This window comes from Balaenoptera ricei, chromosome X, assembly GCF_028023285.1.
Source record: "Balaenoptera ricei isolate mBalRic1 chromosome X, mBalRic1.hap2, whole genome shotgun sequence".
Lineage (NCBI taxonomy): Eukaryota > Metazoa > Chordata > Mammalia > Artiodactyla > Balaenopteridae > Balaenoptera > Balaenoptera ricei.
In genome coordinates this window covers 49,365,546-49,382,275 of record NC_082660.1, presented here as the reverse complement: position 1 = coordinate 49,382,275, position 16,730 = coordinate 49,365,546, and the positions used below count along the sequence as shown (strand labels likewise).

At 36.3% G+C, this 16,730-nt stretch overlaps 1 protein-coding gene across 1 annotated transcript; it reads left to right on the top strand.

Moving 5' to 3' along the window:
- The first annotated feature begins 2,965 nt into the window (after positions 1-2,965).
- Positions 2,966-5,492, top strand: LOC132357764 (putative G antigen family E member 3). The gene is made up of 4 exons (XM_059911490.1): positions 2,966-3,040; positions 3,472-3,580; positions 4,374-4,499; positions 5,470-5,492. Exons 1-4 carry the CDS (start codon positions 2,966-2,968, stop codon positions 5,490-5,492), a joined length of 333 nt encoding a protein of 110 aa, XP_059767473.1.
- The last annotated feature ends 11,238 nt before the right edge of the window (positions 5,493-16,730 follow it).

The window sequence follows — 16,730 nt, the reverse complement described above, 5'->3', positions numbered from 1 at the left end:
AGAAAAATAATCTCAAAATGGATTAAAGGCCTAAATGTAAAACAAGCAACCATAGAATTCTTAGAAGAAAATGTAGGGAGAACACTCTTTATCATAAACTGTAGCAATTTTTTGGATATATCTCCTAAGGCAAAAGAAACAAAAGCAAAAATAAATAAATGATACCTAATTAAACTTAAAAGCTTTGCACTGAAAAGGAAATCAAGAACAAGCTGAAAACACAAGCTACTGAATGGGAAGACTATATTTGCAAATGATATAACCAATGTGGGCTTAATATTCAATATATATATTCAGCTCATAGGACTCAATATCAAAACAACAAACAACTTGATTAAAAATTGGCAGACCTGAATAGACATTTTTCCCAAGAATATATACAAATGACCAATAGGCACATGAAAAAATGCTCAACATTGCTAATTCTGAGAAATGCAAATCAAAACCACAATGAGATATCACCTCATACCTATCAGAAAGGCTATCCTCAAAAACTCTACAAATAACAGATATTGGTGAGGATGTGGAGAAAAGAGAGCCTTAGTATATCTTTGGTTGGAATGTAAATTGGTGCAGCTACTATGGAAAACATTATGGAAGTTCCTCAAAAAACAAAAAATAGAACTACCATATGATCTAGCAATTCCACTGCTGGGTATATAACTGGAAGAAAAATGAAAACAGTAATTTGGAAATATACATGCACCCTAATATTCATAGAAGCATTATTTACAATAGCCAAGACATGGAAGCAACTCAAGTGCCCATCAACAGACAATTGGATTAAGAAGATGTGGTATATATCAATACATACAATGGAATATTACTCAGCCATAAAGAATAATGAAGTACTGCCATTTGCTGCAATGTTGATGGACCTAGAGAATATTATGCTTAGTGAAATAAATCAGATAAAGGTAAGCATGATATCTGTTATATGTGGAATCTAAAAGATAATAGAAATGAATGTATATGTGAAACCGAAACAACTTAGAGATATAGAGAACTAACTAATGGTTATCAATAAGGAGAGGGAAGGGGGAGGGGCAAAATACAGTGGGGAATTCAGAGACAATCTACCTTTTATAAAATAAGTGAGCAGCATAGATCTATTGCACAGCACAGGGAAATATAGATATTATTTTGTAATAACTTTAAATGGAGCATAATCTATAAAAATATTGAATCACAGCATTGCACACCTGGAACTAATGTAATATTGTAAATCCTTCATTTAAAAAAATTGTTCTATGAGGTTAATATAAAATCATTAAAAAAATGGCATTTTTCCCTAAATAAACTTGTAAGTTATATACAATACCAGTTAGTATCTCAACGGGAATATTTTGGATAAGATGATCATAATGTTCATCTGAAAGACAAGAGTGGTAGAAAAGCCAGGAGAAGTGGAAGTAATGAGAGGGAGTATTAGTGTTTCAAATATAATTAAACTATAGCCATTAAAATAGGATGGTAGTGGTACAAGTATAGACAAAGAGTGAAATGGAAGAAAATTGAAAGGAGTGAATTACAGAATGAACGGGAATGTGGACGATAATGAAAGAGCCATTTCAAATCTGTGGGAGAAATGAGGGTTCAAGAAATTATGGTTAATCCCTAACTCTACTTTGTCCAGGTCAATCAAGGGTTTGAATACACAATAATGCAACAAAAAAAGACTAATTGTGTCTATTCTGTTGGAGTGGGCAAGCTCATTGCAAGCATGACAGAAAACTCAAGAAGCAGTAAAGGAAATTATTGAATAAAGCATATCTAAAAGAGGTATTAAAATCCTTAATATTTATTTCTATCACGGTGGATTTTTCTAAGGCACATCCTTCTCTAAGAGTAGCCTGGGGCTGATCTTCCCCAAAGTTACTGGACATGGAAGAAAGGTTGGTAGGAAAAACAAAAGTTCTTTGAAGACCATTTTGGTCCTTAGGAGGGCTTGAACTTCCAGTTCTCTCTGCAGCAGTGGGAAATCCTCAGGCTGTGCCACACAAGACCTACTCTTTGCACATGCCCACTGCTATGCATGCATGTTTTTGTGCACGTCGTTTGTGACGCAAGCTAGTCCGTTGACACGCATGCGCCTTGCCGTCCATCTTCTGTGCCAATTGCTGTGACAGCAGAGGTTCTCGCTCAGTGAAACTCAGCCAGTAGATCCTCATAGTAGTACTCCCAGGAGTTAGGGGTGAGTATGAGGGGAAGCCAACAGGCTTCCAGCGAATTGAATGGTGTGATCTGTAGCATCTGTGGAGGAAGGTCTTCGAGGTCGTCGTCCTTCTCACAGGTGTCGTGGCTGCCATGGCTCTCGTACTGGTGGCGGGAGAGGGAGGGTGGTGGGCGGCTGAGGGAAGCGGGTCAGATGAAGGAGGGGTGAGTCTTAGGGGTGCTATTTGAGGTATCTTGGTCCTGGAGGCCCTGAAACTGACAACAGAGCACAGAATCCGGAGTCTGCAGTGGGGCCCCAGGCAGGAGGCAGGGCAGACGGTAAAGGAAAGGCCTAGAAGCCAGACCACTGTGGGGTTGTGACTGCATACCGAGATTTGTAGTGCCCTGAACAGGGTGCCAAGGGAGAAGTGGGCAAGTCGTTCTTTGAGAAAACAGCCATAGACATTATGTAAAAGAATGAACCTGTCTATGCTTTCCCACAAAACTTTATTTGGGGGTTGCAGGCATGTGCATAGTAAATGGGGGTATGGCAAAACCATTATTCACTCAAGTTCTAATTCTCTAGTGTTTTCATGATGAGTCCAGTTGTGAAATGAAACCTCATTAGGAAAGCCCCCATTCTTTTACCATGTGTCTTAAGGTGATTTCTACGCCTGTTTGTTGCTCACACACATAAACAAAGGCTTATTTGGTATTAAAGTACAAATAACCATTTTGCCATAGTGTTCATATATAGCTATCCTCTTACATGTAGTTTTCAAATTATAATATTTCTTTTTCAGTGAGAAATATGAGTGGGCATGTAAGAAAAAGATCCAAATCTGCAGGAAGAAGAGAGTCTTCCCAGGTGGTTGGGCCTCTGGTTGTGAGTGCTTCAACATTTGATGTTTTCTATTACCAGAATCTATTTATTTATTGTTGTTGAACTAGTATATATACACTCATATGGTCTTCCATATTGATAAAAAATGTAATGAAATCTCATGAAAGAAACATTGACCCAGGACGATTACATTCTCTTGTTGCCTGGATAGGTGTGCTCTTAAGTTTCCTATCTTTTGCCCTATGCTTATCAATAATGGATTACACACATCCATTCCAGTGTAGATTAAAACAGCTAGTGTCTGCTAGAAGATTAACAATTTTATTAAGGAAAAAATTGTGTGTGTGTGTGTGTGTATGTGTGTATATTACTGTTGGAAAATATATTTAGACTTATGATTAAATATGTGTATGTATTATATACATTCATAAATTATTGATTTTTAAAATTTGTGCACAAAATCACACCCCTAGGCTCAGCAGCCCAGTGATAAACCACCTCAACTAGAGGAACCACCATCTGAGAATCAGGATACTATACCTGCTCAGGACATTGAAGGTGAAGGAGCACCTGTGGCTCAAGGTGAAAAGAGAGGGAATAAGAGTCCTTGTGGGTCTATGGGTGGTGGAGGTGTATTTGTACATCATGCATTATGACACACCGGAAACAAGAGGAAAGAAACATTAGAAAAATATCTCAAACAATTCTTGCTACTACTCTGGGGAAAATGTGGAGTGAAGACAAGTAAAAATGTCACAAAACTTTCCTAACATTCTGAAAGTGGCTTTTTCTTTATTGAGCTTTCATATGTTAACCTTTGAGTGCTTTCCAGAGCTCCTATATAGTTTGTTCAGACAGTTTCTGGGTGTGTTTTTTTTTTATGTTTCTATGGGAAAATGAGAGTTTGGGACTACCTAACCTGCCATTTTGCTGATATCTTCTTTTTTTTTTTAAGACTTTTTCCCACACAACATTTATTAGTGCCTGCTCATGCCATGTAATATACTAAGTGCTTGGAGTCTCAGTACCAATGAGAGACCTAATTTCTGTCTGAAACTTATAATCTAGTCAGAAAGACCCTAACAAACCGCTGATTTATACACAAGTACAATAACAGCTAAGTACAAAAGGGACAATTAAGTTTTCTGGGGGTAGCCTGGAGTAAGGAAGGAAAGGGTAATATTTGAACAACCTGTTTTCCTTTTTTCTGGCAACAGACTCCTGAAGCTAATGCTCTTGGGATTCTTATGCATCACATTTATTACCATACGAGCATATAGGCTTTTATTTCATAATGATGAGGGAATGACTATTATTTCCTTATTCATATTTCATGGTTTTACTTCTTAAAATAATGACCTTTTTTATTTTTAAGGGCCTGCTATGGAAGCTGATCGACAGGAACTGGCTCTGTTAAAGACTGTGGATGAGCCTGGGGATGGTCCTGATGTCAAGGAGGAGATTCTACCAAGTCTAGAGCCCATTAAAATGCCAGAAGCAGGTTTGTTATCCATTAAGATGCAAATTATGGGGTTTCTATTTTCCACAATATTATATATTTTTTAATATAGAGGTAACATTACTGCTATTTTAATAACAGACTTCACATACAAAGTTTATTAGAAAGGCAGTTCAGACCACAGTGACTGTCATAGTAAACCATCAAAGATGGGAACAAATTGGGTCAAATTTATATTGCGTTATAAGATCCAAAAGTATTTTCTCACTTTTGAGTATAAGTCATTTAGTCAACAACTAATAATTTTCAGATATTTTATAAAGGCCTGCTTTTCATATAACACATTATAATAAACATCAGTTTATATTTTGATGTCACCTATGGTGGTAATGGTTTAAAACTAGTGTGGACATGTAAATTTTTTGTATAAACGGAAATGCTTTTAAGTGTGTAAAGAGACAAGAGTATGGGTGAAAATGGGGACAAATGTTTACCCTACTTAAAACAGCTACATAAAGACTAAACTATCCCAAAGAAACGTTTTTGCATTTTTCCACAATAGAGACAAAACAATTGCAATAATGGCCTTTCTGTTTACTTTGCTTAGGTAATTCCAAGCACATCTTATATTCAAAATATTATTTCACGTCAAAACATTGAAAACACATTTTTCCTTAGTTTTTTGTTTGGTTGGATTATTACTGAAAGTATGTTATTTTTCCCTTTCTACCTATACGTACCTTTAAATAATTTAATTTGATTAAATTTGCACTGAACTGGAACAGTCTCTTTGTCTCCTTATTGCACTAAAAAAGTGATGTGATTAAAATTGCTGTTTATATGACTAAAAGTTTACCTTCAATATCTATACAGAGGTTAACTGGATGTAAGCCAAAGGGTCACCCCTAGGGACTGGCTTTAATCCATCAAAACTGTAGTGTCCTTTGTATAGCTATAGTCATCTAAATAAAGTTCTGCAAAGTAATCTGCCTCGATATTCTTTTTATTATAGGTGAAGGACAACCACGGATTTAAACAAAGGTAGACTGAATCCAAGTACACTGTCCCTATGTTGGAAATTTGACTGTTAACCATCTCTCAATAAAGTTTTACAAATTTCTTCAAAGAATTCTTGCATAATTTTATTAAATTTATTCCTAGGTATTTGATGTTTTTGAAAATTATATCTTTTTTGCAAGTTTTCAAGTATTTGGGACTGTATATAGAGAAAAAATGTGAACTGATATATTTTCCAGCAACTTTGCTAAATATGCTTATTAATTCCAGAAGTTTATCTCTTGGTCCTTTTGGATTTTAAAAATAACACAATCATATCATCTTTGAATAATGTTCTGGTTTTGCCATTTTAAACAGTATACCTTTTATTTCCTTTTCTCATTTATGGTATTGGACAGGACCATCCAATACTATTTAGTAGTGGATATCCCTGTCTTTATCCTGATCAGAAATGGAAAATTTCAATATAATGTTTACTGTACTTTTTCATAGGTACACTTTATCAAAATAAGGAAGTTCCATTCTGTTCCTGTTTTGCTAAGTATACTAAACTTGAATATATGTAGAATTTCATCAAACACAGTGCATCTCTTGAAATCATAGGACCTTATTCCTCCATTAATTGCTTAATGTGATAAATTATATTGTTTTTACATTACATCTCTGAGCCCCTTACACCTAAATAAAACACTTCTGCAACAAAGTACTACATTCAGAATCTACTCTGCTTATGGAATGGCAGGGGATTATAAGCAGCAATTATTGTTCCCTCTTACAGAAGTTTAAAAATATTTACCTGATCCAAAAAAGGACTGAAAATCTGTGGTCCAATTGAAAAATAAGTCTAAATTTAGAGTATCTTAATTTGCCACAAAATATGTGAGAGGTTCCTAGGTTGTAGAACTGGCTGAAACGATTAGGTAGAAAAAAAGTGAAATGAACCAGAGGGACTTGCTGAGGGAAAATTACTTGGGTCCTACCTACTCTTCTCCATAAAGGCTATGGCATGAAATAGCCATGGGTTTCAATCCTGGCTCTGACATACTGGCTGTGTGATGATGGAAAATACTTAAATTCTTTGGGTGTATTTATCTATTTCTAAAATAGAAATTATAATATAATATTTACAGTAAAGTACTGCTATGAAGAAAAAGTGAGCTCACACACACACACACACACACACACACATATGGAGAGAGAGGAGGAGTTACAGTACAAATGGATATGATCCATTAATTATATTCTGTGTTTTTGTTTAAATTTTCATGTTTTTACTTTTTGCAATTACATCTGTAGCAAATGATATTGCTTTTGAAATTCAAGTTGGGATAAGAGGTTAACTTTATAAATGAATTTGAGCTAAGAAACTGATTTGATTTAAATAAGTTATGTAGTTATCAGACATGGCATCAATTTTAAAGTTGTTTTACAAATGACAGAGGCCTGGCAAAGGCTGCCTTAAAGTCCTGCTATGGGCTTAAATTTGTGCTCCACACAACTCAATACCAGAGTCTCTGTCAAGTGGTTAGGCATTCCCTAGACAGCACTGTGGTGGCTAACAGGGCCATAAAGTGCACTACTGAAGTTTTTAGATTGAGTTACCACATGTCCATTGATTTGACTGGTAAGTAGACAACTACCCCAAATAGATCTTAAAAGTTTCTTATGGCAGCAAAAGCAAGATCAGCATTGTGTCAACTCCTTATGTCCCTAGTCCCACAGCATGATGCAGAATCGGAGATGCTCAGTGATAGACATCACAGGTGGTGGGTCTCTGTGCTGGTGAGGAGCCCACAGCCGTACCCTAAGGCACTGAGCAGTTCTGTAGACCATAGCTGTACTCTAAGGTGGAGCAAGGAGGAACATCCTGTACTCAACTGAAAAGAGGGAGATGGATGAATAAGGACCTTATGTCAGCCTCCAGCAAGATAGGGAAGCAGGTGAGAGACTGCCTAGTGGCAACTCCCACCAGGCTGCTTATCTCTCCTTGCTCCCAGAGGAATCACAAGGTGTTCTGCCAGATTCAGGTCAGCCTGCAGTATAGTCTTGCGTCCATGGCCTAAGTGGGGACATGCAAGGTCACCAGAGCACCAAGGCAGAGCCACTGCCCTACAGTGTCTGGCACAAAACAAGAGGTCACATATGTATGGTGCCAACAAACATAACATATACAATAATGACTCCAAAACAGAGGAGATTCTTTTCCTACCAGAGTCATTATAAAAGATTAATTAATTAATTAAACATGAATTAATGCCTCCATGTTTCAGGAAGTATCTGGAATGCTGGAAATGAAAAGACCAATGTCACACAGTACTTGCCATGAGGGATAGCACACTCTAGTTGGAGAAACAGGCACATAAATAGAAAAACACTTCGAGAGTAAAGAAGGAACACAGGTAAGGGACCCACAAAACAACAATAAAAACAGTGAATGGGGTAGCCTAGAATCAAGAGTTAGCCAAGCAGAAAAGACTAATTATGAGAGTGAAAATAGGTCCACTGGATTTCCCATGTCCACTGATCACTGGGTTCACATACTTGACTCTGCTGATACAAGGCTGATTGGCATTTAAGCCTCACATTTAAATACTAAAATAAACAGATTAGCAGTGTCGTGGTCATTCAAAAAGTATTTGTTGATGGCCAGGAGTGTTTTCAGTCCCTTTGCACAGAGGAAAATCAGTGAATTAGCTAACACAGTCCTTAACTGAGGGCTGATCTGAGCAAAGTGTCCAAGATTCATTATGAACATAAAGGTATGGAATATTCTTCTACTGGGCACTTCTGGACAGTGTGTAATGAAGGCCACAAACCTTTCAAACAGAAGATTGGAAGAGAGATTTCCTATGATATCTCACTTGCAAAGTATTATTTTCAGTAGACTGCTGTTGTTATCATGGTTATACTTGGTTAAGTGAGTTGTATGTGTCATAAACATGCAGACAAAAATAATCTCTAATCACCTGCTGGGAATCAGCCTCTGGGCTCTAAGCTAGGCAGGCTCTAAGAACTTAAAAATGGTTCATTCTGGATATGAGTTCTCAAAGAAAGAGCTCAAAGTCTAATGATCAGAAGATCATCCAAAAAACAATGAGAAAACATGTGTGATGAAAGCTATGGCAGGGGTGAAAGAGGGGATGTGCAGAACATAGTGAAGGGCCCTGTAATCCAGGTGGTCAAATATGGTTTCTCCCAGGGGATGATGCATGTGTTCTAAGTACTGCTTCACCATAAACAAATTTTAATCTTTATCCATCCGCCTCCTTTTCATTAAAAAATATAAATCTGTCCATTCAAGTATCTCAAATTTATACACGACTAAAGATCAGAGAAGATAAGTAAGTTTTTCAAGGTCGAGTCTCTAACCAGTAGAGCAGACAGTTTTCAATATACTGATATTGGAACCCATGTGCACTTCTCATTATAACCATCTGTTTGCTCTTAATATTGTCTTCTGTTTTAATTCACATTCATCATGTGTAGTTTTCCTTGCTCTGCTTTTCCCATAAATTATTTTTCTTTAATTCATCTGTAGTTTATTCTTACAAAACTTTATTGCCAAACTGCTGAAAAAGTTTTCAAAGTTGATTGTACAATATTGCATCCTGACCAGTAGTAAATGAGGGTTCCAGTTGCTCCATACCCTTGTGAACAGTTGGTGTGATCAGTCTTCAATTTTAGCCATACCAGTAGGTGTGTAGGGATATCTCCTTGGAGTTTTAATGTGCATCTCAACATTTGAACACATTTTCATACATTTATTTGCAATATATATATATTCTTGTCTGCTCAAATGCCTTGGGCATGTTTTATTGGGTTGTTAGTCTTGTGGATTTTTAGGAATTACTATTTATTTATTCTTGGTATCTGAAAGTTTACAGTAATACACCTTTGTCTGAGCCTTTATTCACTTAGACTCAGTAATCATGCCCTACATTTTTAGGGGCATTCTTGCGTTTTATTCTTTGATAACTTCTGCTACCTCTTTCTCCATTCTCAGTATTTGGAAATATCCTTAATCTAAATCTATAAGACATTAAAGTCTTATAAAGACATTAAAAAGTTTCACTCCTTTTGTCTCTTTATTCAACTCCATGCATGATTTTCTCGACTTGGTTTTTCCAAGTCTTCCACTGCATATTTTTTATTAGCCACCTGATTCCTAAGAATTTTTAAAAATCTACTTTATTACATTTTCTTAATTTATAGCTAAACTATAAATATATAAATTAATGAATTAAGCTGTCCTTGTCGATACCAAAGTTATGGCAAAATCTTGGAAACACATTTTTCCCCCTTAATGGAAGGGTTTACAGAGCACAGGAGTTGTATGTTGCCCATGGGTTTATAAACCCTGCCTTGTGAACAATCTAAATTTTTTTTTTAAAGGCAAAAAAAGCCCATAGGGAACAGGCATTCTTAACTTGTACTGACTTTTGTTGGAGTGCTTTCAATGAACTAAGCTCAATTTGGGGAAAGTTGAAAGTTAGGGAAAACTGACTGATTACTGCTATTCTTCCAAAATCACCTGATGACTGTGTTTGATTCAGAAATTTGTGTGAGGAAACACTCAAAGGGAAGATGGAAAACATGGGCAATGAGGAAAGGTGGAGATTTTCTTCTTACAGAAAAAGATAAACCCATGAGGTCTGATCTATCTATGTTTGAGTCTACCCATTGACAGTGATTAGAGGTATTTTTCTGCTGCTCAGGCTTTAATCAGGAGCTGTGTGGTTGGGTCAGAAGCCATACTGAAAATTTGTCAGCCCCCCTCAACAGAAGCCCCTTGAGGTAGAGATATATATCTAGGCTACTGAGATCATCTTCTCTGGCTAAGGGATATAATTACACAAATCAATCTATGTCACCGGAATAAAGACCTCAGGAGGACCAGAAACCCACCCCCTCACACACTCAGAGATGTGTCTGCTGGGCATAATGAGGCTGTCTGAGAGTCCCATGATTAATTCCAAAGAGAGGCATCAAACCCTTCAGGTTGCTCTAACCAGGAAGCTCAGGTCAGTCAGGGACATAGGCACCTGAAATTCCAGGACTTGCAGGGCAAGTGTTTGCAGCAGTTTTGGATTGGGGAGTCTCTTCCTCCTTTACTGAAACAGTCTGGTTTGGTGGTACTGGTAACAGCCATTGCTTAGTATTCCATTGCTGCTTTCTCCACATGATGAGACAGTTCTTGAACCACACCTTTACTACTGACTCATCAAATTTAAGCATCTAAAGACACACATACTGAAGAAAGGGGATGGAGAAAAATGTCCCCTGCAAATAGAAATGAGAGGAAAGCTGGGGTAGCAATAATTATATCAGACAAATAGACTTTAAAATAAAGACTGTAACAAGAGACAAAGAAGGACATTACCTAATGATCAAGGGATCAATCCAAGAATAAGATATAACAATTATAAATATATATGCACCCAACATAGGAGCAACTAATTACATAAAGCAAATGTTAATAGACATAAAAAGAGAAATTGACAATAACACAACAATAATAGGGGTCTTTAACACCCCACCTATGTCAATAGCTACATCATCCAGACAGAAAATCAATGAGGAAACATTGGCCTTAACTGTCACATTAGAACTTATGATCTTAATAGATATATACAGAATATTTCATCTAAAAGCACCAGAATACACACTCTTTTCAAGTGCACATGGAACACTCTCTGGGACAGATCACATGCTAGGCTATAAAACAAGTGTCTGTAAATTTAAGATTTGAAATCATACCAAGCAGCTTTCTTGACTACAAAGCTATGAGACCAGAAATTAACTACAAAAAAAAAAACCCCTCTAAAAACACAAACACAAAGAGGCTAAAACATATGCACCTAAACAACCAATGGATCAGTTCATCAATCAAAGAAGAAATTAAAAAACAATACCTAGAGACAAATAAAAACAAAAAAACCCAATGATCCAAAATCTACTGGATGCAACAAAAGCAGTTCTAAGAGGGATGTTATAACAAAACAAGCTGGGTTGGTGTGGTGCAGGGGAGGGCAGGTGGGCTGGAGGTTCTGACCAGTGGGTGGAGCAGCCTGAGGGTGCAGTGCCCACTGCCCCAGGCAGGCCACCACCCCATGCACACTGTTGCCGTGGCCCCATGTTGCTGCCCCTGGCCTGCCTGCATGGCAGGGTTGCACAGTGTCTCACTGCACTCTTGGTGCTTGCAGAGCCACCCTGAAAAAAAAATGATACAAGCCTACCTCAGGAAACAAAAGTGAATCTCAAATAAACAACCTAACCATATACCTAAATAAACTAGAAGAAGCAGACAAACAAAATACAAAGTTAGTAGAAGAAAAGAAATTATAAAGATCAGAGCAGATATAAAAAAACAAAGACTAAATAATGATAAAAAGATCAATGAAACTAAGAGCTGGTTCTTTGAAAAGATAAACAAAATTGATAAATCTTTAGCCAGACTCATCAAGAAAAAAAGAGAGAGGGCCCAAGTTAATATAATCAGAAATGAAAAATGAGGTTACAAGCACAGAAATTTAAAGAATCATAAGAAAATACTATGAACAATTATATGACAATAAAATGGACAATGTAGAAGAAATGGGAAATTCCTAGGAATGAAAAATCTCCCGAGACAGAATCAGGAAGAAATAGAAAATATGAGCAGATCAATTACCTGTAATGAAAATCAACCAGTAAAAAACAAAATAAAACAAATAAACCAAAAATAAAAACTCCCAACAAGCAAAAGTCCAGGAACAGATGGGTTCACAGTGAATTCTACTAAAAGTTTACAGAAGAGTTAACACCTATCCTTCTTAATCTATTCCAAAAAATTGCAGAGGAAGAAACACTTCCAAACTATGTGGGCAGCATAACCCAGATACCAAAACCAGACAAAGATACACCAAAAAACTAAATTACAGGTCAATATCACTAATAAACATAGACACAAGAATCATCAACAAAATATTAGGGATTGTAATTCAACAATGTATTAAAAGGGTCATACACCATTATCAAGTGGGATTTATCCCCATGTTGCAAAGATGGTTCAATATCTGTGAATCAATCAATGTGATATACCACATTAAAAAATTGAAGAATAAAAATCATATGAACATCTGAATAGATGCAGAAAAAGCTTTTGACAAAATTCAAAATTTTATAATAAAAACTCTTAACAAAGTCGTTATGGAAAGAATATGCCTTCGCATAATAATGGCCATGTATAACAAACCCACAGCTAACATCATACTTAATGGTGAAAAGCTCTATGATCAAAAACAAGACAAGGATGCCAACTCTCACCACTTTTATTCAACACAGTATTGGAAGTCCCAGCCACAGCAGTCAGACCACAAAAAAGAAATAGAAATACAATGAATGCAAATTTGAAATGAAGAAGTAAAACAGTTACTGTTTGCATAAGACATGATACTAAACATAGAAACTCCTAAAGACACAACCAAAAAACTACTAGAAATCATTAGTGAATACAGTAAAGTTGCTGGATACAAAATTAATATACAGAAATCTGTTGTGTTGCTAAACACTAACAACCAACTATCGGTAAGTGAAATTAAGGAAACCAGCCCTTTTACAATCATATCAAAAAGAATAAAATACCTGGGAATAATTTAGCTAAAGAGGTAAAAGACCTGAACCTGGAAAACGATAAGACACTGATGAAAGGAATTGAAGGTGTCACGAACAGGTTGAAAGATATATTCTGCTCATGAACTGGAACAACTAATATTGTTAAAATGACCATACTATCCAAGGAAATATACAGATTCAGGGCAATCCCTTTCAAAAGACCAATGGCATTTCCCCTAGAACTAGAACAAATGATTCTAAAATTTGTATGGAAACAAAAGACTACCATTAGGCAAAACAATTGAAAGAATGAGGAACAAACCTGGAGGTATCACACATGTTTTAATTACACAGCTATAGTAATTAAAATAGTATGGTCCTGGCACAGAAACAGACACATAGATCAGTGGAACAGAATATAGAACCCAGAAATGAACCCACATTTACATGGGCAATTAAACTATAAAGAAGGAGGCAAGAATATACAATAGGGAAAAGACAGCCACTTTCAATAAATGGTGCTGGGAAAACTGGATAGCTATGTGCAAAAGAATTAAACTGGACTAATTTTATCACATCATATACAAACATAAACTCAATATCTATTAAACAGTTAAATCTAAGACCTGAAACCATAAGACTTCTAGAAGAAAACATAGGCATTAGATTTTTTGACATCAGTCTCAGCAACATTTTGTTGGATATGTCTCCTCAGGCAAGGAAAACAAAAGCAAAAATAAACAAAGGAGCTACATCAAACTAAAAAACTTTTGCACAGTGAAGGAAGCTATCAGCAAAACGAAAAGGCCACCTACTGAATGGGAGAAGATATTTGCAAGTGATATATCCAATAGGGGTTAATATCTAAAATATACAAAGAACTCATACAACTCAAAATCAAAAAAACACCAAAATAGGTAGAGGATATGAATAGATATTTTTCCAAAGAAGACTTACAGATAAACATCATACACATGAAAGGATCCTCAACATCACTAATCATCAGGGAAATGCATGTCAAAACCACAATGAGATATCAGCTCACACTTATCAGAAGGGCTATTATCAAAAAGACAAGAAAAAAAAATATTGGAGAAGATGTGGAGAAAAGGAAACCCTTGTGCACTGTTGGTGGGAATGTAAATTGGGACAGACATTATGGAGATTCCTCAGAAGATTAAAAATACAATCCAGCAATTCACTCAAGTATTTGTTGAAAGAAAAGGAAAACACTAATTTGAACAGATATATGCACCCCTATGTTCATTGCAAACTTATAGCCAAGATATGGAAGAAACCAAAGTACTCATCAAGAGATGAATGAATAAAGATGTGATAGATACACACACACACACACAGTGGAATGCTATTCACCCATAAAAATGAATAAAATATTGCCATTTGTGAATTTGGTAAAGTAGCAGCATACAAAATTAATGCACAGAACTCTCTTGCATTCCTATACACCAATGATGAAAAATCTGAAAGTGAAATTAAGAAAACACTCCCATTTACCACTGCAACAAAAAGAATAAAATATCTAGAATAAACCTACCTAAGGAGACAAAAGACCTGTATGCAGAAAATTATAGGACACTGATGAAAGAAATTAAAGATGATACAAATAGATGGAGAGATATACCATGTTCTTAGATTGGAAGAATCAACATTGTGAAAATGACTCTACTACCAAAAGCAATCTAAGGATTCAATGCAATGCCTATCAAACTACCACTGGCATTTTTCACAGAACTAGAACAAAACATTTCACACTTTGTATGGAAACACAAAAGACCCCGAATAGCCAAAGCAATCTTGAGAAAGAAAAACGGAGTTGGAGGAATCAGGCTCCCTGACTTCAGACTATACTACAAAGCTACAGTAATCAAGACAGTATGGTACTGGCACAAAAACAGAAATATAGACCAATGGAACAGGATAAAAAGCCCAGAGATAAACCCACACACATATGGTCACCTTATCTTCGATAAAGGAGACAAGAATATACAGTGGAGAAAAGACAGCCTCTTCAATAAGTGGTGCTGGGAAAACTGGACAGGTACATGTAAAAGTATGAAATTAGAACACTCCCTAACACCATACACAAAAATAAACTCAAAATGGATTAAAGACCTAAATGTAAGGCCAGACACCATCAAACTCTTAGAGGAAAACATAGGCAGAACATTGTATGACATAAATCACAGCAAGATCCTTTTTGACCCAGCTCCTAGAGAAATGGAAATAAAAACAAAAATAAACAAATGGGACCTAATGAAACTTAAAAGCTTTTGCACAGCAAAGGAAACCATAAACAAGACCAAAAGACAACCCTCAGAATGGGAGAAAATATTTGCAAATGAAGCAACTGACAAAGGATTAATCTCCAAAACATACAAGCAGCTCATGCAGCTCAATATCAAAAAAACAAACAACCCAATCCAAAAATGGGCAGAAGACCTAAATAGAAATTTCTCCAAAGGAGATATACAGATTGCCAACAAACACATGAAAGAATGCTCAACATCATTAATCATTAGAGAAATGCAAATCAAAACTACAATGAGATATCATCTCACACCAGTCAGAATGGCCATCATCAAAAAATCTAGAAACAATAAATGCTGGAGAGGGTGTGGAGAAAAGGGAACACTCTTGCACTGTTGGTGGGAATGTAAATTGATACAGCCACTATGGAGAACAGTATGGAGGTTCCTTAAAAAACTAAAAATAGAACTACCATATGACGCAGCAATCCCACTACTGGCCATATACCCTGAGAAAACCATAATTCAGAGTCATGTACCAAAATGTTCATTGCAGCTCTATTTACAATAGCCAAGACATGGAAGCAGCCTAAGTGTCCATCAACAGATGAACGGATAAAGAAGATGTGGCACATATATACAATGGGATATTACTCATAAAAAGGAACATAAGAAGGAACAAAACTGAGTTATTTGTAGTGAGGTGGATAGACCTAGAGACTGTCATACAGAGTGAAGTAAGTCAGAAAGAGAAAAACAAATACCATATGCTACCACATATATATGGAATCTAAAAAAATAAGAGAAAATGGTCAGAAGAACCTAGGGGCAAGACGGGAATAAAGATGCAGACCTACTAGAGAATGGACTTGAAGATACGGGGAAGGGGAAGGGTAAGCTGGGACAAAGTGAGAGAGTGGCATGGACATATATACACTACCAAATATAGAATAGATAGCTAGTGGGAAGCAGCCGCATAACACAGGGAGATCAGCTTGGTGCTTTGTGACCACCTATAGGGGTGGGATAGGGAGGGTGGGAGGGAGGGAGATGCAAGAGGGAAGAGATATGGGGACATATGTATATGTATAACTGATTCACTTTGTTATAAAGCAGAAACTGACACACCATTGTAAAGCAATTATACTCTAATAAATATGTTAAAAAAATCTTGCCATTTACAACAACATGGTTGGACTAAGTGGGTATTATGCTAATTGAAACAAGTCAGACAGAGAAAGACAAATACTCTATATTTTCACTTGTATTTTCAATGTAAAAAACACATGATCATAGCTAAATCTAATTAAACAGAAATAGAGCCATAGATACAGAGAAAAAACTGGTGGTTGTTAAAAATTAAGGTGCAGAGGAGTGAAAATAAGTGCGGAAGATT